At 43.5% G+C, this 25,606-nt stretch overlaps 2 protein-coding genes across 2 annotated transcripts; both read left to right on the plus strand.

Moving 5' to 3' along the window:
• Positions 1–502: 502 nt before the first annotated feature.
• IFIT2 (interferon induced protein with tetratricopeptide repeats 2) lies at positions 503–6,862 on the plus strand. Its single transcript, XM_054572812.1, has 2 exons — positions 503–640; positions 4,443–6,862. The coding sequence occupies exons 1-2, from the start codon at positions 636–638 to the stop codon at positions 5,752–5,754; spliced, it is 1,317 nt and encodes a 438-aa protein (XP_054428787.1). The 5' UTR covers positions 503–635; the 3' UTR covers positions 5,755–6,862.
• Positions 6,863–11,800: 4,938 nt separating this feature from the next.
• Positions 11,801–24,186, plus strand: IFIT3 (interferon induced protein with tetratricopeptide repeats 3). The gene is made up of 2 exons (XM_054572811.1): positions 11,801–11,869; positions 22,292–24,186. Exons 1-2 carry the CDS (start codon positions 11,802–11,804, stop codon positions 23,766–23,768), a joined length of 1,545 nt encoding a protein of 514 aa, XP_054428786.1. The 5' UTR covers position 11,801; the 3' UTR covers positions 23,769–24,186.
• Positions 24,187–25,606: the final 1,420 nt, after the last annotated feature.

Here is a 25,606-nt window from a genome sequence, read left to right on the forward strand (position 1 = left end):
GTCAGGACATAGTATACATGCAGAGGACACTTAACCTACACATTTCCTCAGACTACCTTTGCTGTCCCTGTTACCTTTATGTTGCCTTGTACCTCTCTCTTTTACCTACCGATGCCTCTATGATAATTTACTTTTAACACTCTTTTCATTCTCAGAGTGTAACATTGACACACATTTGAGGCATTCCTTTGAGGCCATTAATGTTTTGAATAAATGCTCTCCTAAGGAATACTATCAACCTAAGTTCTATATGAATTCAGTCTTGGAGAAAGCATTGTTTATTGTGGGTTGTCACTCAAGAGTTAAAAGTTCTAATTCTGTTTACAAGTTCTATTATTTTTTATAGAAGTGCTTGCTAAATACTCAAGGAATGCTGAGTTCCCCCTCAGGGCAGGGGAGGAGGAGGGTGGGTGGGCAGGCTCTTACTCAAGATTCATTTCTTCCTAGAGCCCCGCCTGTTTCACTTTCCAGTTTCTGTTCCCTAAAACCAGCTGCTGAAAAACAAAGGAATCAAAGGTTGCTTCCATGTATAAACAGGTTTCCTCAGCATTTATTTGAGGCAGAGGAGGAAGATTCGAGGAGCAGAGCAGCCTGAACTGCAGCCTTACAGACCAGCAGAAAAGTGCACAGCAATCATGAGGTAACTATTTTCGGATCAGGGTGAAAACGCTAATCGGTCTTGTTGTGGAATGTAAAACAGCTGTGCTCCTAAAAGCTTTGCTTTGCTTTGGTGATTGTGTATAGCCTTTACCATGCACCTAGCACCTATCTCGTAGGTTGCTGGTTTGTTTACTCCTAAGTCATTTTCTGCCTCACAACATCAAGCATCCCAGGCGTGACTCTCACTGGGGAAGCTGAGAGCCGAGTTTAGAGTGGAGGGGGGCAGGAAGAGGACAGAGAAAGATTTCATCAGGCAGGTTCTTCACTTAATGGTGGATCTGAGGGAATTGTCCCTGCAGGCTCTTTCTTTGTTTCATATTTGAAAAAACTAAGTGAGAGGCTTTAATAAGGTTCTTACTTAACAAATTAAGAGCAGCGTTAGCGTTTAGCAGTGTTTAGAGCACCTGAGCAGCGCTTCAAATGCACTCGGGGTAGTAACTCACTTCATGAGAAGGTAGAATTTACTTTTAATGTGCTTATAACTCATCTCAGATTTGCATTAGGGCTGACAAAATGTATTCATTCATTCAATAGGAATAGAGCTTACTCCAGAAATCTACTAATTGGCTGGAGTCCTCCTACCTGAAGTATGGATTGGGGAGGATGCTCTTACACTCCAGAAACAGCAGTCTGCCCAGGGGAGGGAGGGTTAGCCCACTGCGTAGGAAGGATGCTGTCTTTTTACTGCAGTGTGAGGACGGGTGACTAGACTGGATGCTTAAGCCTCAGTCCTGGGAGCTCCAGAATCCAGGGACACCGCCCTCAGAATTTAACTCCCTGGAGAACACATTTTCCTCCTTCTGTAAGTTTCCCGGTTTCTCTTCTGGGAAGATGCTGTTTTCTGCTAGTCTCCATGTCTGCCTGATAGGAAGAGAAAAAAAAATTGAGACATTTCCAGATGTCTGTTTCTGTAGTAACTCAGAATCTTTAGAAGCCTTGCTCCTACTCCTTAGAATTTCAGCATGGTCTTCTCAATAAAAGCATAGACTCTTTTTCATGATAATTCAGACACCATCGGTCTCTCTTCTAATTTTCTTTGATTGTTTAGCTATTAGACACTGTCACCAGGCATGTAGAGTTTAGCTTGTTAAAAGATAGATTCCTGAGCTCACCCCCAAACCCCTACCCCAGAGTCTGATTTGATAGCTCTGGGATGGAGGGCCAGGGTGTGCATTTCTCACAGGATCTTCGTCAGTGGTGCTGGTACTGCTCTCAGACACTGTGGCAGCAGCTTTAGCTCTGAACTTGGTGAATAGTGTCATTGTAGCTTCCATCTAGGCTAGAGCCGGGCAAAAAAAAATGGTTGATGTGTAAACAGGACTTCTACAGGCATCAGGAGCCTAAGTCACAACTCTGAGTTCAGGAAGCAAGTATCTGGGAACAGCTTCTGATTTACCACTGGAAATAATAATCCATCATTATGCAGTGAAATTGGGTGCCCTTTGAAGCTGCTCAAAGGGATTTAAGTGTACATACTAAATGTCTCTCTTGCAAATGCACAATTGACTATATGCTTTGTATGTTTGAGATAATTTCAACTGTATTCTCTGTTTCTTTTATAAAATGAGAGAGGAACTTAAAAGCCAAGTGCTTAAAAAACTCTTTCTGCAACCGTACTGAGAAGGTTGTTAGATGAGATTAGACATAATCTTTTCAAAGGGAGACTGCTGTTATTACAATTCAGACACCAAGCAAGTCTCTCTCCTGGGCTGTGCCCCGCCCGCCACTACACATGCATGTTACGCAAGAGAGTCAGACAACCTGGCTCTTCACTAAGACCTGCCTGGGACTTTAAAATGTCCCAGTTGCCTTCCCTAAGCAGAAATTCCTACCAACTTTCTTTCCTATTTTTTGGTTCTTCTACTTGGGGTAGTTAAGTCTCCATGGCTTTAAGCAGGAAGTGAGTAGGAAGTAGTCACTGATTCTAAGTTCATGGAATGGTTCACAGGACACACCCTCCCCCCCCCACCCCCCACCCCCACACAGGCCTAGAGCAGCCCCAGGAGGATTAGAAAAGGACATTGGGAAGCTTGGGGAACCCAGACTGTGTTCTCCATGTCATCTGAGTCACTCTCTGCAGTGCATAGTACAGCCCAGGGTCACCTCCACGCCCCTGTGCACACAGCACCTTTCTTAACAAGCGAGAGCAGCCTCTGGCTCCCTCACTCCCTCTCAGACCTGTTTCCAGCTTCCACTTGAGTCTGGGTACCCAGCCATGGCCCAATCAAATTGCGGGGTGGAAAGGGAGGTATAAAACACAAAAGATAAAGACAAGAAGAAAATGGGGGGATAATAATCTTTCATTTGACAAATATTTCAAAAGTGACCCTGCCACATTATATGACCTCCCAGATTAGCTATTGATTGTCTCAGAATCCAGAATATTTAGAATATCAGCTCCTGATGAAAGGGCTAACTAATATATACCATTAAAAAAGTTTTAAGTGAGAAGAAGCATTTCAGAGACTGCAGTGCATAGGCAATGTAGAACAGTTTGGGGCTATTAATGAGTTTTAACCTACTCATCTCTGAAATTATTCAAGCAAGGTTTTTATTTGTCTGTTTGCTGTTTCTCTTTGGTTGGTTTTGTTTGCTCGTTTTGAGGACCGGCACTAAAGGGAATAGGAAGTCTTTCCAAAGGAGTTCACCCGTAGTGAAAAAGAGCATTTTCCATGCAAAACAAAGGTAACTGTCTTGTGAGCCTCCTTCTGTAGCCACACTTCTAACCTTTAGTTATGAGAGCAAACCACAGGGAAAGAAAAATAAATTTTAAAAAAATATTAAGCAACAAAAACAAAATTATTAATAAATCAACTCAGTGAGACATGTGAACAGAAATCAACAAAGTTGGGGAATATAAATATAAATAAAATAAATATAAATATAAATAAAATAATATATAAATTATATGTAATTTATATATAAATAAATATATTTATATTTAATATAAATAAATATAAATAAAAGGGATTATATTCTAAAATAAAAGTGTAAGACATTGCTAATATGTATAATATTAATCAAGTTAGGAGGTAGGATAATACAAATATAGGAAAAATGAGTAGAAATTAAGATTGATTGACATTAAGATTTTAAATGGTCAAAATAGAATAGTTCAAAAAATAAGATTATAGAGTGTCAAAATAATAAAAAGACAAGACAAAACCAATTTGATAGAAAACGTTTGGCTAAACAAAGGAAATCATTTAAGGATATATGAAAAGCTCAAATAATTAGACAGGAAATAGAAATTAATAGGGATTTTTTTAAAAAGACAAATTAAGGGGAACTAAGGAATTAAAAATGTAGATGAGAAAATGGTGTTGAATATCAGAGGGCTAGCAGAGATTAAAATCAGGATGGCAAAACACTAGAAGAAGAGAAAATCATAAAGCTAAAATTTCCAAATTGAAAAGCAAATGCTAGGTAGGTAGGCAGAAGAAAAAACAGAAACAAAACGCCATTGGATAGCCTCCACTGAAATCGGTCCCATGGGCTCAGTGGCCTCTGCAGAGTTCAGCATGACTGAACAAAAGCCATCTTATTTCTGGAGACCTGCCCACTGCCCTCGCCCTAATTCTTCTGCTGCCCAGTCACCTGATTCCTGCTGCCCCGCGCTGTAACACATACGCCAAAATATCAAAAGAAAAAAAAGGAAATGTTTCTGATTGGGGTTCACACCAGTTTGGAGAAGGAGAATTGTGTCTGCCATGCCCCCTGTTTTTCACCAGGTGAGTGTGTGCTGCATCTCAAAATGTCCATCTTTCTGCTTTTCCCTACAGTGAGACCGCAGAGAACTTGGAGAGCAGACTACGGCTCCTCAAATGCCATTTCACCTGGAACTTGTTAGGGGGAGAAAATTCCTTGGATGATTTTGAAGGAAGAGTGTGTAACCAGACTGAGTTTCAGAACTGTGAGTTCAAAGCTACACAGTGCAACTTGTTGGCCTACATAAAACATCACAGAGGTCAGAACGAGGAGGCGCTGAAATGTTTGCAGCAAGCTGAAGAGTTAATCCAGCGAGAGCACGCTGACCAAGCAGAAATCCGAAGTCTGGTCACCTGGGGAAACTACGCCTGGGTCTACTATCACATGGGCAGGCTCTCAGAAGCTCAGGCTTATCTAGACAAGGTCAGACAGGTGTGCGAGAAGCATTCCAGCCCCTACAGAATGGAGCATCCTGAGATGGATTGTGAGGAAGGATGGTCACAGTTAAAGTGTGGAAGAAAGCACGCCCAGAGGGCAAAGGTGTGTTTTGAGAAGTGCCTGGAAAAGGACCCGAAGAACCCAGAATTCGCCTCTGGACTGGCAATCTCGAGCTACCGTCTGGCTCACTTGCCAGTGCCTCAGAATCCCATTTATGCGCTGAGGCAAGCCATTCATCTCAGTCCTGCCAACCAGTATCTTAAAGTCCTCCTGGCTCTGAAACTTCAAAAGATGAATGAGGAAAATGAAGCAGAGAGTTTAGTTAAAGAAGCTGTGGAGAAAGCCCCGTGTGCAACAGATGTGCTTCATGGTGCAGCAATGCTGTATCAAAGAAAGAATGACCCGGACAAAGCTATAGAACTGTTTAAAAAGGCTCTAGAATGCTCACCAAACAATGCCTACCTGCATTACGATATTGGGATGTGCTATAGGGCAAAAGTCCACGAGTACCAGAAGAATGATCAGAATGGAATGTATGGGGAAAGAGAGGAGTTGCAGGAACTAATAGAGCACGCAGTGGATCACTTGAAGAGAGCTGATGAGCTCCATGGAAATCTCTCCAGTGTCTGCTCCCTTCTTGCCTGCCTCTACGCACAGGCCGGTCAGTACCAAGAAGCAGAGTATTACTTCCAAAAAGAATTCAGTAAAGAGCTCACGCCTGCAGACAAGCAACTGCTCCATCTACGATACGGCAACTTTCAGTGGTTTCAAATGAAGTGCGAGAGCAAGGCCATCTACCATTTCATAGAGGGTGTGAAGATAAACCAGGACCCAAACGTGACAGAAAAGATGAAATACAAACTGCACTCTATGGCCAACACCAGGCTTTCAAAATACAGATCAGATCCTGTGGCTTTGCATCTCTTGGAATTTCTTGAGGCGCTGTGAATGGGAAAAGGTAGTCGGCAGATAACACCTCTCAGAGAGGTTTGGACTCTGGGCACATTGTCCCTTCAGCATCTTTAAGGGAGGAATGAAGAATTGGGATGTGGTGCCCATAGAACTGCTCCTGGAAGGGACCTGAAACCCCTCCTTCCAGTTAGTATCAAAATATTAATAAACAACCGCTGGGGTATAGGCATGGACTAACACACTGGCTGCAGTACTGGACTGGGGTTGGGCCAAGTGTTAACAGTTGAATTGCTCAGGGAGTTCCAGGAGAGGGAGTAGATGGGGGGAGAGTTGGGCAGGCCTGTGGCTTGGGACAGGGACTATTTCCCAACTTAACTCTGGGGAGCAGTTTGTGCTCTGGGACATTCTTTTAGTCAACTTTTGAGGGAGTTTGCCTTGGGTTTCTTTCGGTAAAGTGGCCAGATTCCTCACATCTGGAACACTGGCCTGTTTTGGCAATGCTTTTCCACCGCTGGAGTTATCTGAGATTCTGTACAGGACTGGGCTACATCCATCCAAAGGCTGGGGGACCGAAGTTCAGATAAGGCTGGGTGTCCTCTCTCTCCTCTGCCTTTTTTCTCCTCTGCCCCAGATAACCCTCAATTCAGACTGCGCTACACAGCAGCAGTTCAATCGTCCTATTACTGAGATAGGAACACAGTTTGAAAAACGGAGCAGAGAATAAGTTAAATCCAGGAGGGACATATCTCGGAGAAGCGATGGGGTCAATCGATCACAGGCAGAGTTTCGAGAGGCACCTGGGGAGGTTTTGCCTCCACTCTGCACTGCTGGTGATCATAATACAACAGGTGAAGAATTAAAAAAAAGGGGAAGGGGATTCTGTATAATATGTTAGAAAACAAAATAATACATTTCTCTAAAACTTGTATGGAAAAATGTCTCACCAGCAGGGATAGGAACAGGGTAGGCGAAAGAGAGAGGAATGCTGGTTTGTCATTGTCGATTGTAATCATATGGAGAAATTTTCATTTCCTGAGCCACTATCAGAAAAAATTCCCCTGTAGGATGAAGACTTGCTTTGTTTAAAAAAAATAATAATAATAATTTGATGAGCCCAGCTTCAAGATGATAGGAAAGCAACTAAACAGGGAAACATTTGGTGGCTAAGGACTTAGTGAAAGGTCTTGGGAAATGACATCAATAATGGAGGGTCTTCCCACCATTAGAAATGTGTATTTGGTGATATAAAACTTTTTTAACCTTGAAAAATTTTATGAAAACCCCCAAATTAATGGTATGTTTGGAGCGATTGGGATTTTCTAGGTAGATTTGAATAGCCTGGGACTACATCAAAGTTGGTGTGACTTGAAATATAGCTGACCCTGCACGAGACCATCATTCACCTTCTGGTTGCAAAATGCTTGTCTGTTGGAATTAGTTTAAATATAAATGCCGATTATCTGAGACTGGGGCAGGAGGGAATAGAAGAGATGTTAAGGGTACAAATTTGCAACTAGCAGATAAAGAAGTCCTGGAGATCTAATGCACAGCACAGTGAATATAGGCACTAAATCTTAATTACTCGCCACAAAAGAGAAATGATAATTATATGGCATGAAAGAAGTGATAATTGCCAAACAATGGCACTCATTACAATATATAAGTGTGTCATATCAACATGCTGTATGTGTCAAATGTTTCAATAAACTTAAGTATACACTCACATTTTTATTAAGCAATTAAGACATAGAAAATGCAAGATTTTTTTAAATTAAAAATTCCAACTACTCTAACAATGGTTTTCGTGTTATTTGCTGTATCAAAAATAATGGCCTGTGCTCTGAGACCATCATAGTGCGCAGTATGGCCTCCTGAAAAAAAAACCCATAGATTTAATTAATAACTAATTTAGATGTGATGTTTTTCCTGAAATTTCAATGTACCTCAACTCTTCCAGACTCCACTGCAGATAAATAAAATGTTACCCAGGTGTGAACTGGTTCCAATAACCCAGGCTAGGTTAACATCACAGCCACAGTATAGAACAAACTTTTTTTTTTCCTACAGCTTTCAGAAGAGTCCAGAACTTCAGCTTAAACCCACTCACCACTGTGCACCCTCATGCTCACATACAACATGCCCCTGTGCTGACAGAGGGTGGGCTGTGCCCTTCTCTCTGTTAAATCTTGTCAACATCTGCTTCCATCCACATTCTCTCTTTTCTTCTGACCTCCATTGTGAGAAAGGAGGAGGTGCCCCCGATTCTATTTTATGCCTCATCCTGGAGGCAGTCAAAAGGCACAACAAGTTAAGAATAGCATTTTTCCTGGTAAGTAAAGAATAGAAAGAGACATGAAGCCCTGAAGTCGCTCTTGTTTTTCAAGAGGCCTCTGTTAGCAAACATGATTCATGCCAGCTGCAAAGGAAAACTCATTCCTTTGGACTGGAGTGGACAAGTGTACATCTCAGGGGGAGGGTTTAGCTCACTTAGCCTGAGTAACTTAGTAGATCTGGAGCCTGGGGAGGGAAACTAGGCACGTCCTGAGTGGAAGGTAAGACAGGCGGGTCCGCTGACCTTGGGCAAAGACCACTGGCACCTGTTGTGTGATAAGAAGGTACACCGGGTGTCTGTGACCTTGCTCATGGGTGTCATGCCACCAGGAACCAGACACTTAAAAGGAAGAAGGTGGAAAGAGTAGGGAAGAGACAGACAACCTGTTACACTTAATATTTCTACGAGGACTTAAAGCTAACCGAGGTGATTGGAAAACAATAAAGAAAATGAGGTGTAGAGCCATGTTTCCTAAAATGTCAATATCCAGGGAACAAATGGAGCCATATTAATTGGAATGACTTGTGATTCCCTGGCCCTTGATCACATCTCCCAGTGCAAGATATATGATGACTCCTCTGATACGCTCACCCTGGTACATAACATGCCCCCCAGTAGGTGTCTCCTAACTAGTCTGTCAGATTTATCCGATCACTTCAGCTGTTTGCATGGTTCCAGCACCCACAGCCATCAATGTCCTCTGCTCACAGAAGGGCTTCAATACATCTCATCATTCTCTGTATTTGATTGCCACGTTGGCAGCACGATATCCCTGACAAAGATGTTCTTAAGTGTAACGACACCCATGAAAGAGTGAGGAGAACCTGTCTCATCCTTGTCTGGGTGCCAAGTGATACTAATCGTTTCTCAACCTCAGAGACCTCAGCAAAAGATTCATCAGCCTCTGCTTGTAGCCACTTTCCCCCTAGAGCTCAGACATAGCCCCTGGAGGCAGCAGGCCTGAGTCGTGTGTCTTCCTGTCTCATGTCAACGGGCTTGCACAACCTGTGTCTGTGCAACTGGAAGCACTGCAGCTTTAGAATCCGGAAAATAAGTACATACAAGGCTGTGTTAGAACCCCTGCCATGTGCACAATCAACCTTGGATTTCCACCTGGGCAATACAGACTCCAGCTAGAGACCCTAATCTCCTGTGCCCTTCTACCCTCCTTTCACCATTTCCCCATTCTTTACTTTGGGCGAAAGGGAGTAACTTTGTTTGATGAATTAGAAATTTTCCTTACGATTTATAGTGCAGCTGTCTCATTGCTGGTAATCTGCACCTCCTTGGGAGGCTGCAAGGAGGGAAATCCTTAATGACTAAAATCCTTAATGTAAAATGGTGCAGCAACTTTGGAAAATAGTTTGGCAGTTCTTCAAATTGTTAAGCAAAGCATTATCATACATTCCAGCAATTCCATTCCTAGATATTTACTCAAGAAAAATGAAAACACATATTCACATAAACTTGTACATGAATGTTCATAGTAGCGTTATTCATGATAACCAAAAAGTGGATCAGTCAACTGGTGAACTATATATTAAGTAAGATACAGTATATCCATACATGGAATGTTATTTGGCAATAAAAATACTTATTCATACACGCTACAACATAGATGAACCCTTGGAAACATTATGCTAAATGAAAGAAGCCAGTCATAAAAGGTCACATAGTGTATAATTCTTTTTTTTAAAGATTCTATTTATTTATTTTTAGACAGAGGGGAAGGGAGGGAGAAAGAGAGGGAGAGAAACACCATTTGGTTGCCTCTTGCATGCACCCTGACCAGGACCAAATCTGCAACCCAGGCATGTGCCCTGACCTGGAATGGAACCTGTGGCCTTTTCCTTTGCGGGAAGACACCCAACCAACTAAGCCACACCAGCCAGGGCCAGTACGATTCTTTTTAAATGAAATCTCCAGAGTAGGCAAATATAGAATCAGAAAGAGGATTTGTGGTTGCCTAGAGTTTGGAGGAATGATAGACTAGGAGGTGATGACAAATCGGATGTGAGGCTTCTTTGGAGGGTAATGAGAGTATTCTAAAATTGATTGTGACGATGGTTGTACAGCTCTGTGAAATGCTTAAATTACTGAATTGTATGCTTTAAGTAGGTGAATTGTATGGTATGTGAATTACATTTTAATATAGCTGTTAAAAAAGAATGAGTTCTAATATTAAAAATGTGTATAAAGAAAGCAAGCTTTTCTTTTATCACCTTCTATTTTTAACCTCTAATTTTGTTTGCATTGTCTTGTGCCTATATAAATTCTTTTAGGTAGTTAAGGGAGGGGTAAAATTTTTCTTGAGTTTCCTGGTTCTTGGCCATCATCAGCTAGCCAAAATAGTCCCCATACCAAAGTGGCACATTTTGGGGAGGTTCATTCGGAACTCCTTCAGAAATTTTATAAAAGTGAAAAAAATCTCTTAGGGTAATATTACTCCTTCAGAGCTTAAAGCATAAATATAGGTATGTAAATTTATCAGCTAACTAACCAGCCATTAAACAATATTACATGTTACTATTTCTCATCTTACAGCTGGGCAAACTAAATGTTTGTCTTAGATTACTCAGAGATTTAAATGGCTCAAGGTTTGCTCCAGGCTTGGCTTCCTATATTGAGTATAGGGCAAATTAGAAAATTCAGGCTCAGTGATATGACTCATGGGTAATCCCAGAGCTAGTAAATTGAACACACAGAATTAAATCCATCTCTCCAGGTACAAATTGTCTCCCACAGATAAACTTACGGGACAAAACTACTTTTTTACAAAAGATTTTTAGAAAAATTTTTCTGCATCATGTGGTCCCAGAAACCCCTATCTCTGAATCTCCTAAAGACTTACTAAAAATTCGGTGAGCTACCTTAAATTTGTGGTCAGAGGGAGTGCTGACTTGGAGTTGTAACAGTGGAAAATTGTAACAGTGGGAAATTGTAACCCACCCCACCATTCTTTTGATGTTGTTTCTGTAAGTGCTGACTCTGACCAATATGCAGCTTGTACATAAACAGCATGTTATGCCCTGGCTGGTTGGCTCAGTGGATTGAATGCCCGCCTACAAACCAAAGGGTCACTCATTCGATTCCTGAACTGTGGGCCAAGTCCCCGGCTGGGGGCGTTCAAGAGGCAACCACACATTGATGTTTCTCTCCCTCTCTTTCTCCCTCCCTTACTCTCTCTAATAATAAAACGAAGAAACAGACAACCCAGTTCCAGGAGGTTTGCTGACCTTTCAACCCTGGAACCAGGGACATAAAGTCAGGGTCACATGGACTAAACCAGGATGATGCACACCAGACTTACTGGAATGGACTGTGCTAGTTTGCAAGTAGGGAACTTTCCAGCCTCCTTCCTTGATCTTTGTTCTGTTCCCCTCTTCCTCCTTATAAAAACTTACACCTGCACTATGTGGAGATGGTCTTTGCCCCATCTTTCAGTGGCCTGCCTGAAAATAAACCACTGTCTTTTATGTCAGCTTCTCTGGAGTATTGGCTTTAGTGGCAGGTAGCCAGATGTGTGTTTCAGTTACATAGTTTCAGTCAGTTGTAAACAGTGTCGTTCACTAAGGCAGAGCTGATCCAGCTTAAGTATTATTTTCCTCCTCCTAACTTAAAATCAGTTTCACTTTCCAATTCCTCTGCCCTTTCCTAATGACTCAGAAATGTGACGGAAGAATCCTCTGATGCATGATCCCCACGCTCACTTTCCCCTTTAAATAGCTCCCTGAGCATTTATCTGGTGCAGATGAGGAAGATTTCTGAGGAGCAGACAGACCAGCGTGGACCTGCAGAGCAGCAGATTGCAGTCATGAGGTCAGTGATAAGAATGAAGAAACATTATTGATCTTGAACGCAAATAGTCAGCTGAATTTCTCAAGGTCAGACAAGTTCCTGAGTTGTGCTGTTATTTATGGACTAAATGTGCCTTTATCAGAGTTGGCACTTTTTATTTCTGGGGCTTTTTCTGGTCTATGCACTCAGCTCCCTAATTCTAGAATTATTCCCTGGAACAGCTGGTGGAGCTGGGAGCGGGGAGCCAGGATGAGAGGGAGGGCTTGGCAGGAGCAGTTAGATCCACTCGGGAACGAAGTTTGCTGATTCAGGGTTGCAACTAAGGGAAGTACTCTGTATGGGGTTTTGCTGTTTTTCTTTGAAGGACTAAAAAAGGTGTCCTTCTTGTCATTTTAAAAAGGAAGCTTTTCTTTTCAGCAGACATTATTAAAGATGGAATCCAAGTCACATTGAGAGGAATTGTGCTCTGAAAGTTTTGGGTCACTTCACGGTGGGAAGTAGAAGAAACAATTTTTACAGACGGGCATTCTTCCCCCCAATTTCTTATATGAAAACAAACTGAAAGCTTATAGTTGATTTTTATTGCTCCAATGAGAGCTGGTAAGCAACAGGAAACAATGATGTCATTTCAAAACCTAATGACCTAATCTCTTTTCTAATACTGATTTAAGTTCTAGTGATGGGAAACAGAGAAATGTTTGTCAGGGGGTGGTGGCGGGGGGCGTTTGAGTTGACTAGGAAGGCACACAGGGGAAACACTGAAGATGATACACATAGTCTATAAGGAGATGGTGGTAATAGTTACTTGGGTACATAGTGTATATACATTTGTCAAAGTTCATCAAACTGTACACTTGAAATGGGTGCATGTTATTATATGTAAAGTATAACTTTTGTACCCTTGATTTTTAAAAATGCATATAGACCCTCGCTGGTGTGGCTCAGTGGATTGAGTGCCGGCCTGCGAGCCAAATGGTCACCAGTTCGATTCCCAGTCAGGGCACGTGCTTGGTTTGCGGGTCAGGTCCCCAGGGGAGGTCGTGCAAGAGGCAACCACACATTGATGTTTCTCCCCCTCTCTTTCTCCCTCCCTCCCCTACTCTAAAAATAAATAATAAAATAAAATCTTTAAAAATGTTTTTAAAAATGCATATAGATCACCTGAAGTTCTGTCAGCACATAAAGCCTCAGGAGAAACAGAACTGAGAGAAAATAAGCCTTTCCCATCAAACAACCTGTGGAGAGGAAGCATGCTAGTGCCCACGGAAGGAGTGCAGAAAAGAAAACCGGAGGGCTCCCAGATACTCTGCAGGTGCCTGTCAGGGGCCAGGGGGCAGGGCCCGGATGGGTAAGAGTAGTTCACTGCCAAATGCCTGGGATTACCTTTTTTAATGTAATGAGCTCCTGGTCACAAATACTGCTGACTGTACCTGCCTGAGTAAGGTGGACTGGAAAAAATGGCTCTGCTCAGAGCCTTGGGAGCAGGCCTGCTGTTTTGCAATTGTTTTGCAATGACCTGTGCCTGGGTGTGTCCAGAGCCTTCCTGAGAGGAGGAAGTCGAGAGGGGCATTCTGGACTATGCTGCACTAACGCCACATCAATGTGCCCTGTTCCCAGAGGCTGTAGGACCGCCACAGGTTGGACTGCTCCTCCCCAGCAGTGCTAAAAATTGTCAAAAGGGGAGCCACATGGGGAAATGCCTAGCACCTGCTGGTTGCCTCATGGGTACCCTCCTCTGCCCCACCCACTGAGGAGCTCTGTTGCCTGCTTCACCCACTTAAGATTGTAACACTAATGTACTGGTGATCACGGTTGTAATGGCTTTTATGTGATCACTAGTCAGTAGTGTACTCTGTTCAACTCTTTATCTCCCATCGTCATCTCAGTGGTTGGTAGTGTCCTCTAAGTGTTTTGTGTGCGTCACCTCACATCATCTTTCCTGTAGCCCTAGGAAGGAAGGACTACTCATTTTTATTAGCCTCACTTTCTAAGTGAGTATAATGGATCTCAGAAGGCAATTTACATACCCAAGAGCTCACACAGAGAGGAGGTGTCAGAGCAGGGTCATTCCCAAGGTGCCGAAATCCAGTGCCAAGCATTTCCTGGCTCTGCGCACAAAGGCCAAAAGGGTGAAGTGTCTTTATGCTTTTAATTATGCTCCCGTTAGAGAGAAGGGGCAGGGACTGGGAGGACTGGGCCCTCGGGGCTCCTGTTTGAGAGTGAGGACGACCACCCTTTGATGGCGACTCACTCCCTAGCGCTACACCTTGGATGAAGGTAACGATGCATCTCCCGTAGCATAGTTTTCTATAATTTGGATGGAAGGGAAAAGGCAATTCATTCTAGGCCTTTTTAAAAGTAAGGAAAGGAGGCTAAATGATGGGACTCAAGAACTATCCCAAAGCTGGTGAAAGAGATACCCCAAACCCAGGTGGCCTGTGGTTGTTTTCCTCTGTACTAGATCGCCTGACTCGCTACATTATCTCCGGCAAGACACTAGGAAACTGCCTTTCAAAACCCATGTAGAACAGTGCTTCTCAAAATGCGGCCCAGGAACTCCCGCTGCCCACATGGAGCTAGCAGGCCCTACCTGTAGACACCGAGAACTGCCATGGAGGGATACTGGCTATGCGCTCAAGAGCCGGACTTCCCCGACGGGGTGTGGGTTACTGATTATATAGGGCGAAATTACAGGACACCATGGGTTAGAGCTTCGGGATTGTACTGGGAGTCGATTGTCAAAGGTGAGGAAAGAGGAACAAATCATGTTTTCAGGTCTGGAGGACAGCTCTGAGATTCTTTCTCGTGCCCCTCTGTCTGGCCTCATGGGAAAGTAGCCAGGGGGTTATTCCACCTTAAGGATCGGGAGCTGAAGCCTAACTTAGATGAAGATGTTCCTTGAGCCTGCCAAAGGTCCAGATCATTAATCAGATATGGGTTCCTGTCTTCTGCTACCTCGGGGGGTTGTCTGGGGAAAAGGCTCACCTCTGAGGGCAATATATACATAAATACACACACACATGATTTCTAGAACTAGGATTTAGAGTTAAATGTAAGCAAAGTCTTAAGGACCCTCCATTTCACTCCTGCAAAAGAGATTCCGGAGTGCACGTAAAATCGCCATTTCCTGGGTCCAGCCCAGCCCCACACTGGGTCAGAATCTCTAGCCAGAGGGCCTAGCATCTGCAAGGCATCTCTAGTGCCTTTTTACAAACTCGCAAACACAATTCCAGAACCTGTGTAGAACAACGTTGCCACCAGTGAGTGAGCTCAGCTCTGGCACCTTCGGTTTCAGTTTCTCCTCACCAGGAACCTTGACAGCTTCGCACTGGTTTCAGTTTCCATTTCCTCTCCGTGAAAGCACAGACCTAAGCCCTAGCGCCAGGGGTGGAGTCCTCTTCAGCGCTTCCTTGCAGCCCACAAGCAGAACATAAAATCAGCTTTTCAGAATTACAGAGAAGCAGCCATCATGAAGGAAATATGCCTTGCTTCTCTGATAGGAAGTGGAGCATTTCTCACAAATCTTGTTCTGTCGTGCAGCTTCCAGAATTATCCTGATCCAGTGTTTGCTTATGGATGAAAGGTGCATTTAGCTTAGCCTGATCATGAATCTCTCTTACCAGTTCATGCGTTTTTATTTCTGTGGCTCTTTTTGTTTACAGAGGCAGGCAGCCAGTGGATACTGAGGTGGGCGCTCGCGCAGCGCTGGCAGCTAGTAGCAGGGAAGGGACTGGCGCGTGTTGAGAGTGATTAGGGGGAAAACCTGCTCGCGTCCTTTCAGGCAAAATCTGGGCAATGAGGACTGGGGACAGAAGGACAATTCCTGGAGGTCCTGGTCCCTCTTTTCTTTCTTCTATTTTGTAAGACAAAATCGGAGGCTTGGGGGTTGCGTTGTGGTTGGTTGTGGTCACTTGTGCTAATGACTAATTCAGCACTGCAAAACTCCCATCTTTAATGAGGTCCCCTCTACCTTGCAATTTGTCCTTTCAGAATTGAGGAAAATGTCCTCTTACAGACCTGCCAGACCTCCCCGGTGAACAGGGAAGAAAGTGTTGCAGAGTTTCCAATTGTGTTGCAGAGAGCCCCTCTGACAACCAACCCGGAGTGCTCTATTAGAATGCAAATTACTGGGCCCTGCGTTCTGAAATCCTGATCGGAAATAACGCCTAAGGGGAAAAATACATATTTAAAGAGGACCACAGATACTTCTAGGCACTGCTCCCTGCCTTATAGGTGTGTGAATGTCAGTGGGGGAAGCCCAGAGCCGGCGGCAAGTCAGAAGGGAGGGAAGGACCTTGACATAGACTTGACGCTCCAAGGGCTATTTAGGGATGAGAAATCGGTGATGGGAAATCACTTCCAAAAAGTGATGTCTTCTTGGCCCCTGGCTACTCACAGTGTGGTCTGCGTCCAACACCCCAGGGAGGTTGTTATCAAGGCAGCACCCAGACCTGCTGAATTCAGAAGTGCACTTTAACAAGACCCTCAGGTGATTTGGCCCATGGGCACACTGAAGTGTGAGAAGCACTGCTCTGGAAAGTTCCTTGAAGGGATGGGCTCCTTGGATTGTGCCTGTTCTGACCAAATAACCAGGCATGAGTTCTGCCTCTTCCTTCACATGTCAGCTGGTGCATATACCACAGCATCTGTGGTACAAGCTGCCTCAGGGATTTCCCTGGGGACTCCTACCCTTTCTATTTAAATGGGAACTATTTCTGAAAATTTCAAGACTAATCTAGTAATAGCTTTGACTAGGCCCTGGGAGGAGATGAGGCTGAGGTCTGTGTGCAGCATCAAAAGGCTGTCTTTCCCCATCCAGGTAGGTGAGCAGGAGAAGGAGCAAATACTCTCAGTGGCTTGATTCTGGGCATTTCCTAAGAAGTCGGAGTGCTGCTTTTATCTGCTTCTGGTTAGCAAAACCTCAAGGCTGCAGCTTGAGGCCATGAGAAACCTCCTCCGGGACCAGAGGGACTTCCATCCCCCCACAATGTTTTCTACTAGATACACAGTCTTCAGATAGGAAGAGCCTTCACCTCCCCACGTTCCACCTAAACTTAGATATTCTCTGTGTCAAGTTACTGCAGCCATCATTCTACCTACTTTTGCTGTCCTCCCTTCAAATATCTCATTTAAGTATTGCTCAGTAGTTTATTAAATTTTACGCATATACATGTAGAGAGTATTTAGAGCAACTTTCAAAAACACATGATGTAAACTAATAAGTAAAGAAACCTTGGCAAATGTATTGATTTTTAGAAAGGCAATAGCATTTTTTAATTAAATTAGAATTATTTCCAAACGTCTTATTTTTAATCTACTCAGTTAAATCTTAATGTTATCATAAATGTCTATTACACATGAATATGTAAATACCTCAATTGACATATAACAAATATATAATGAAAATCGAAGGTAAAAAGAAAAAGCAGAGTATTTCAAGCACTTAAACTACATAGAAGAACAAGTGACAAGAATTCCTAAGAAAATATTTTGTAAAATTCAACTTTATTGAGGTCTAATTGACATATAAAATTGTAAGGCTATTTAAAATGTACATTGTAGTGATTTGATATACATACACTTTGTGAAAGGATTCCCTTGCCCATGTAGCTAATTAACACATTCACCACCTCACATACTTACCCGTTTTTGTCGTTCATTTATTTCTGGTGAGAACATTCAATTCTACTCTCTTAGCAATTCCGGTTGCGCAGTGGTGTTGACTGTAGTCCCTGCTGGGATGCACTCGACCCTTACTCTCTCACAGCAGAAAGCTCGTTCCCTTTTACATACACATTTCTCCTGATTTCCCCCTCCTTCTGCCCTTGGTGACCACTTTTCTACTCTGTTTCTATGAGTTCGACTTTTACTTTTTAGATTCCATATATAAGAGATATCATACAGTCTTTCTTTTTCTCTGTCTGCCTTATTTATCTCAGCTTAATATCCTCAAGGTGCATCGGTGATGCACAAATAGCAGCATTTCTGTCTTTGTTATGACTAATAGTGGTCAGAAAAAAATGCTTGATATGATTTTGCTCTTCTTACCTCTTATTAAGATTTGTTGTGTGGCCTAATATACAATCTATCCTATAGAATGTTGCATGTGTGCTGGAAAAGAGTATATGCTCTGCTCTTGTTGGATGGAATGTTCTGTAAATGTTTAACTTCATTTGGTCTAACCTGTCGTTTAAGTACAAGGTTTCTTTATTGATTTTTGTCTGGTGATCGTATCCTTTGTCAAAAAGGAGTGTAGAAGGCCCTGCTCTTGTTGTATTGCTTCAGGTCTATTAGTACTTGTTTTGTATATTTAGGTGTTCATGTATTGGGTTCAGATATTTACAAGTATGACATTCTCTTCTTAGATTAACCACTTCATTGTTATAAAATGACCTTTTCTGCTTCTTGTTACAGTCTTTGGCTTAAAGTTTATTTTTTTCAATGTATAAGAACAGCTACCCCTGCTTTATTTTGGTTTGTATGAACTATCTTTTTCCATTCTCTAACTTTTCAGTTTGTATGTGTCCTTACACCTGATGGCAGCATATACTTGCATATTTTTTTAAATCTATTCAACCTCTGTATATCTGTCAATTGGAGAATTTAGCCCATTTATTTTGAAAGTATGTACTGATAGTTATGGATTTACTGTTGTCAATGATAACAAAAATGCTGTTTTGCTCTCTTTTTAATAAAATGTTGGTAAGACTTGGTGTTGGTATCTTTTGGGATGACATTTCTCCTCATGTCATTGTGTTACCAAATAAGTTGGCAGCCCTATTTGGTTCCTAATTTTTTTTCTGAAATCGTGCCAGTCTGTGAAATCAAAAAATAGGGACAACGGTGTGATTAATAATTTCTGGAGGCTCTCTCCAATCTTACGGTGCCAAACATCTGCTGGTAAGAAAGGAGGAGCACAAACTCAGTAAACATGCCCCAGGGCCTAGGCAAATACAGGTGTGAGAGCGGACTTTGAGATCTTGTGTAACTTACCTAACAACTAGTAAGGCAACTGACCTCCCTTGGTATCTTCCAACTACAAAACACAAATGTGTCTATGTTGTTTGTTTTTTGAAATAAACTCATTCTCCCTGGGGATCTGGCCTGTCAGGGAGACTGCTTCAAACCAAGCTTCCCTGGGTCTGAGTGTGACTGTAGGAAGTGCTGGTGAAGATGAAGTACAAAGGACTAGTCACATAGCATGGTGGCTCACATCTCTTGGGTTCTCATTTCTTTTCATGGCTCCTTCTAACCAGACCGTGCAGTCCGAGGGCAGAGAGGGTCAGGACAATCTTTATTTTTCTTCGTATCCGCAAAGCTAGCAACATGACACACAAAAAATAGCCCTCTAAAGGTCACTGGAAGGCGAAATGAAACTTATTCCTCAGAATGTGTGAGGCCTCAGCCCTGACTCAGGAACTGAGCAGGGCAGGAGAAATCCCAGTTGCTCTCACTGCAGGGCTCCAGTCTCATCCGCCTCACTTTACCTCCTGCATATATGTTCACACAATGGAAGTGATATGCTTTGTGGGTTCTTGCAGAGACCACAGCTACAAAAAGGTGAGTCCATGAAGCAAGAGAAAAGTACCTGCTTTTCTGTCTGGGAAGAGTTAAGGGTGTGCATTCGTCAGGGCTCTCCAGAAAAACAGAATCAACAGGAGAGACACAGACATGTTGCTGGTCAGTGTCAGGCCTAAGCCACAAAGGCCGGGAAGAGGCAAAAGCGATTTGCTAAATGCTGTTCCAGACTCGTCCATGTTTTTGCTGGCTAGCAAGTAAACTTATCCTGAGCGCTACAGTCAGGCAACTGCAGAACTCCTACTTCACGAGGGCTGGTTTTTCTTCAGTTTGCCGTTGAACGTGAGTGGAGGATGGAACACTCTTGGCTGTTCTACTGTCGGTTTGGCCTTGCACTGTGGTCATCACCTTTCCTTAGATCAAAAGTAAGCAGGTATTGATTGTTTTTCTCTTTTTTTCTTTTCTTTTTTTTTTTTACTGTTGTTCAGCTACAGTTGTCTCCATTTTCCCCCATTGCTCTCCCCTGCCCCATCTAACACCTGCTCCCAAAGACAATCCCCACCCCGTTGTCCTTGTCCATGGGTCCTTTGTACATGTTCCCCTTCCTTCCCCTGTTTTTCCCCTCTACCCCTATCTGGTCACCGTCAGTTTATTCTTCATTTCCATGTATCTGGTTCTCTTTTGCCCATTTGTTTGTTGTGTTGATTAGGTCATAGGTGATAGGTAAGAGTGTATGATATTTGTCTTTCACTGCCTGGCTTATTTCACTTAACATAATATTTTCCAGTTCCATCCATGCTGTCGTGGAAGGTAGGAGTTCCTTCTTTCTTTCTGCTGTGTAATATTACATTATGTAAATTGTGGTTTTAATTTTCAACTCTCTGATGGCTAGTGATGCTGAGCATCCTTCCATATGTCTCTGGGCCCTCTGTATGTCCTCCTTGGAGAAGTGTCTGTTCAGGTCCTTTGCTCACGTTTTAATTGGATTATTTGTCTTCCTGGTGTGGAGTCATGTAAGTTCTTCATATATTTTGGAGATCAAACCCTTATGTGAGGTTTCATTAGCAAATATGTTTTCCCATACAGTTGGTTCCCTTTTTATTTTGCTGATGTTTTCTTTAGCCGTACAGAAGCTTTTTAATTTGATATAGTCCCATTTGTTTATTCTTTCCTTTATATCCCTTGCCCTAGGGGGATGTATCAGTGAAAATACTGCTGCATGGAATATCTGAAATTTTCCTGCCTATATTCTCCTTGAGGACTTTCATGGTGTCATGATTTATATTTAAGTCTTTTATCCATCTTGAGTTTATTTTGGTGTATGGTGTAAGTTGGTGGTCTAGTGTCATTTTTGTGTGTGTGTGTACCTGCCCAGATCTCCCAACACCATTTTTATACAACATTTGTGTACAAATGTTGGTTAGTAAAGCTGCTGTATCCTGCCTGGATGCACTGGCTTGCACCCCCGGGTCCCTGCTAAGCCTTGGGTACGTCTCAGCTCCCTTTTTAAAAGAGTGTTTCTACGGCCCCATGCTGTAGTGAGGGTCCCCAGGGGTCCTGTTCTCTATGTGCTCCCTCTCCCCCCAAAATTAGTCTCCCACAGTCACTGCCGGCCACCTCCTTAGAGGGCCTCTGACCATTTTAGATAAAGTTTATCTCTGAGTCTTTCTCAGATGGCATTGGGAAGATCCCCTCAGCTCTACTATAACACAAGGCAGTGACAGCGTACAAGGCAATGACAGGGTGATGTCCCTGCTTCCTCCTCTTTAGAGAGGTCTTTAGCCTCAGGCCTGCCTGTTCCTGAAGCCCGCACCTCCCAGGCCTTCTCTTGCTCCCCCAGTAGCTCCTGGGTCCTGAGCCAATGTGCAGCCACCCCAGTTCGGTGCAGCCAGCAGGGCTGGGCTGGGCAGCAATGGCAGTCCGCCTAGAAAGCCCAGGGCCGTTGGCCTCCGGCACCCCGCAGGCAGGCCGGTGTCTGCATAGTCCTGTACTGGCCACACTCTCCTCCGCGTACGCTCTCCCTCACAGACACTTTTACTCGCTCTCTGCTCTGAGTTCTGACTTCAAACCTGGTCTGTGTCTCAGAGCAGATGGATAGAGCTGCCCCCTACCCTGCAGCCATCTTGGATTCTCCAAAATCAGGCAGGTATTGAATACTAGTAATGGGCTCACAGCGAGTGACCTTGACCGATTTTTCTAAGTAATTTTGTATTTTCAGCAGGGAAACCAAACTGGATCTTCAGCTTTATGCTCATTTCCTGCAAGGGAAGAAGAGGCTCTATACTATTGGACATTTTGGTTTTCCTCTTTGAGAATTTTAACCTTCTTTTGTATCATTTCTACCTAATTTGTAAACATTCATTGTTACCTGCTTTTTTAAATGCTACCCTTACTTTTTCCAGTAAAAAATTCTCATCTAACACTGGTATGCATATTTATGTAAATGAGCTAGAGAGAGAGATTTATTATTAGTCTTTTGCTCATATGATTATGGAGGCTGAGACATGCCACAAGCCACTGCCTACAAGCTGCTGACACAGGAAAGCCAAAGATGTAGTCCCAGTCCTATTCCAAAAACCCGAGAACCGTAAGTGCCAATGGTGTCATTTCCAGTCTGAGGGAAGGAGAAAACCAACGTTCCAGCCCAACCAGCCATGCAGAGGAAGCAGATTCCCTCTTCCCCTGTCTCCCAGCCTCCCAACCTCAGGCCCAACAGATTGAATGCTGCAGAGGGCAACCAGCTTTATTTAGTCCACCAACTCAAGTGCCGGTCTCTTCTGGGAACAGAGATACACACAGGACTTATGTGTAACTAGGTATTTTGGCATCCCCTGCCCCGTTCAAAGTGACGCACACAGTTAACCTGTATTTGCATCACAGAGTGCAGTGTGCTCATCACAGTGACTATGTTTATTTTCTCCACAGTGAGGTCAGCAAGAACTCTCTGGAGAAAATCCTCACACAGCTGAAATGCCATTTCACCTGGGACTTATTTAAGGGAGATGTCTTGCCTGATCTAGAAGATAGAGTGTGTAACCAGACTGAGTTTTTAAACACTGAGTTCAAAACTACGATGTACAATTTCTTGGCCTATATAAAACACCTACGCGGTCAAAACGAGGCAGCTCTGAAATGCCTACAGAAAGCCGAAGAGTTAATCCAGCAAGAGCACGCTGACCAAGCAGAAATCCGAAGTGTGGTCACCTGGGGAAACTACGCCTGGGTCTACTATCACATGGGCAGGCTCTCAGAAGCTCAGGCTTATACAGACAAAGTCAAACAGGTGTGCGAGAAGTATTCCAATCCTTACAGTATTGAGTGTCCTGAGCTTGACTGTGAAGAAGGGTGGACCCTGCTAAGTTGTGGAAGACAGCGAACTGAAAGGGCGAAGGTATGTTTTGAGAAGGCTCTGGAAAAGAAACCCAACAACCCAGAATTCGCCTCTGGGCTGGCAATCGCAATGTACCGTCTGGAGGAGAAACCACCAAATCAGTTCACTGTCAGTGTTCTGAAGCAGGCTATTGAGCTCAGTCCTGACAATCAGTATGTCAAAGTTCTCCTGGCCCAGAAATTGCAAGCGATAAATAAAGAAGCCGAAGGGGAGCTTTTGGTGGTAGAGGCCCTGGAGAAAGCCCCTTGCCAAACAGATGTCCTTCTCAGTGCAGCCAAATTTTACCAAAAAAAAGGTGATCTAGACAAAGCTATTGAACTCTTTCAAAAGGCATTGGAATCCTTGCCAAACAATGCCTACATCTATCACCAGATTGCATGCTGCTATATGGCAAAAGTGAAACAAATTCAGAATGCAGAGGACTCGGAAGCTAATAGGAATAAAGAGAAGATTGAAGAACTAAGGAAACTTGCTAGGGATTATTCAAATAAAGCTATTGAAAAGGGACTAAATCCTTTATATGCATTTTCTGATCTCACTGAGCTGGCAGCAGAAGAATGTTATAACTCATCTTTCCCCGAGGCTGAGAGGAAACAACTCCAGGGCCCTTCCAACTTTCAGGAGTATCAGGGGAAGCCTGAAGACACTCCCATCCTACATCATTTAAATGCTTTGACCATAAGCACAAAATCGACTGAGAAGGAGAAGGTGGCATACCAACCACAGAACGGAGCCAGAAATCAGCTTCCACAAAATACACCCAATTTTTGGTATCTCCAAGGATTAACTCACAAGATGAATGGAGATCTGCAGCAAGCAGCTGAATGCTTTGAGAAGGAACTGGGCCACCTTTTGAAGGACAGCCCTTCAGGCATAAGCAGGATTTTCCTGCCAGCATCGGAGTTTGAAGAAGGCAGTGCAGAAGTGGGCCAGAGCACAGACAGCTCCCCTCTCTGTGAGCTCCCCAACTCCGGAGCTGAAACAGAGAGGAGGGAAAGGAAAGGAGAGTAGGGAGCCTGCAACCGCCATGAGGGGAAGAAGGATAGGAAGGATGAGCTTGCTGAGTGAGGTGGTTTTGTTTATATGAGGCTTTAAGGTACATCGTTAATTAGTTCTTTTCTCATGCTTGTCTCGCCAGTTCCATGCCAGCCGCACACAGTTTTCTAGTCTGCAGGTCTTATAAGAAATGACTACTAGAACCAGCACTTCAGACCTTCAAGGTGTGATTATTTACCAGTTGGCACTCAGTTCACCAGAAATCTCCCGTTTCTGCCCTTCTTGTCAAGGGTCACAGCTGGTGACTGCCTACCAACAGAATCTCACATCCTTCATCCCATTACTATTGAACCTCCTCGGCCTCCTAAAAGACTAGCTTTTGATTAACCCTGCTGTATTCTTTACATGTTGCTCTTGACTTCAGCCATGTATGTGTGTGTGTATATTTGTATTTCTGATAGCAATTACTACAATAAATATATATCAGTGATAGTATTGCTACAATAAATTGTAAAATTTCAACTCACAATAGAAGTAATTGTGTGGTTTGCATGTGTGACTAAGAGTGATGTTAATTCCCCAAGTTTCTCTTCTTTGAGATGGTGGGTAATTGCTACAGCCATGCCATGCTATTCTCACCATGTCCATTTTAGCTCCTCCTTGGAACTAACACTCTCACTCTGTAGCCAGCGCATCGTACGGCTATGAGAACTGTGACTCTCATTCTAGTTCAGGAAGCTCACCCAAGCCCAGGGCACAGTTAGCAGCTGCTGCTCTAGATGTGGGTTTTGGGGCACCCAGGAATATCTAGGCAATTGCTTCCTTGCTAAATACCATTTCACAGCCCCCCTGCTCCCCCCTCAAACTTACCATGATTATAGGGAAACATTGACTTCCAATTTGAGGTACTAAAGAGAAGAGTTTTGATGTCCCTGCTCCTTTCTCTGTACTAAATCGTGTGGAAACATACCTGCAACTGGCATCTACCAGGAGGTAGACTCTTATCCCAAGTATGCTCAAGAATGATACTCTGTTCCTAGCCAGTGTCCCCATGGTTTGGGAATCTAAGGGCAGCCATTTGGGGAAGGGGATTCTTACAAAGGAAAATCCTCACAAGAAATTGGGTAGGTTGGAGAGAGGTCCACACTTGGCCAGTCTTTGCCTGTCTTTCCTCTCCTTCACTCCTCCAGATGGAGTTGCATCTCCTAATAGCTCTTGCATTGTTTTTTCCAATGAAAAGTCTAAGTCAGCATCAGGAGTCCCCAAAACAATTTGAGGGTCTCGTAGGTTTCACTAGAAGGACTCACAGGCCTCAAAAGAGTCATACTCACAACTAAGATTTATGACAACAAAATAATACACAGCAAAATCAGCACAGAAAAAAGGCTCACGGGACTGAGAATAAAGACAATGAGGCGCAAGTTACCCAGGCCCTCTCCTGGGAGGGTCATACAGGGTCTCCCTGATTCCGCCAGCATCAAATTGCGACACCTCTTGTGAAGCTACTTAGAGATCCAAGGCCAATGGTTTCATTGGAGACTAATTTTATAGGGACCCTCTATATGCTTAGCAGGTGTCAGCATTAGCCATAGCACTTGCATAAACAATATCGATGCTTATTGGATAGGGAACAGTAGAAACACTCCAAACATCCAAGCTCCCGGATGCCAGCTAAGGGCCAACCTTGCACGCACGCCTTCCTAAAGATCATGGTCTCTGGCCTAATGCTTTTCTGCACAGTTCATTCCCTTGGTACCTTAGCTAAGGTGTCTTTAAAGCCAAAGTATTATCAGTAGGATCTCCCATGTGAAGGTGGGATTTTGCAGTACGGACCTCAGCTTTGCCCTTTACAG

Source organism: Pteronotus mesoamericanus, unplaced genomic scaffold (genome assembly GCF_021234165.1).
Source record: "Pteronotus mesoamericanus isolate MK-2021 breed Mesoamerican mustached bat unplaced genomic scaffold, CSHL_Meso_final contig_24, whole genome shotgun sequence".
NCBI classification, from domain to species: domain Eukaryota; kingdom Metazoa; phylum Chordata; class Mammalia; order Chiroptera; family Mormoopidae; genus Pteronotus; species Pteronotus mesoamericanus.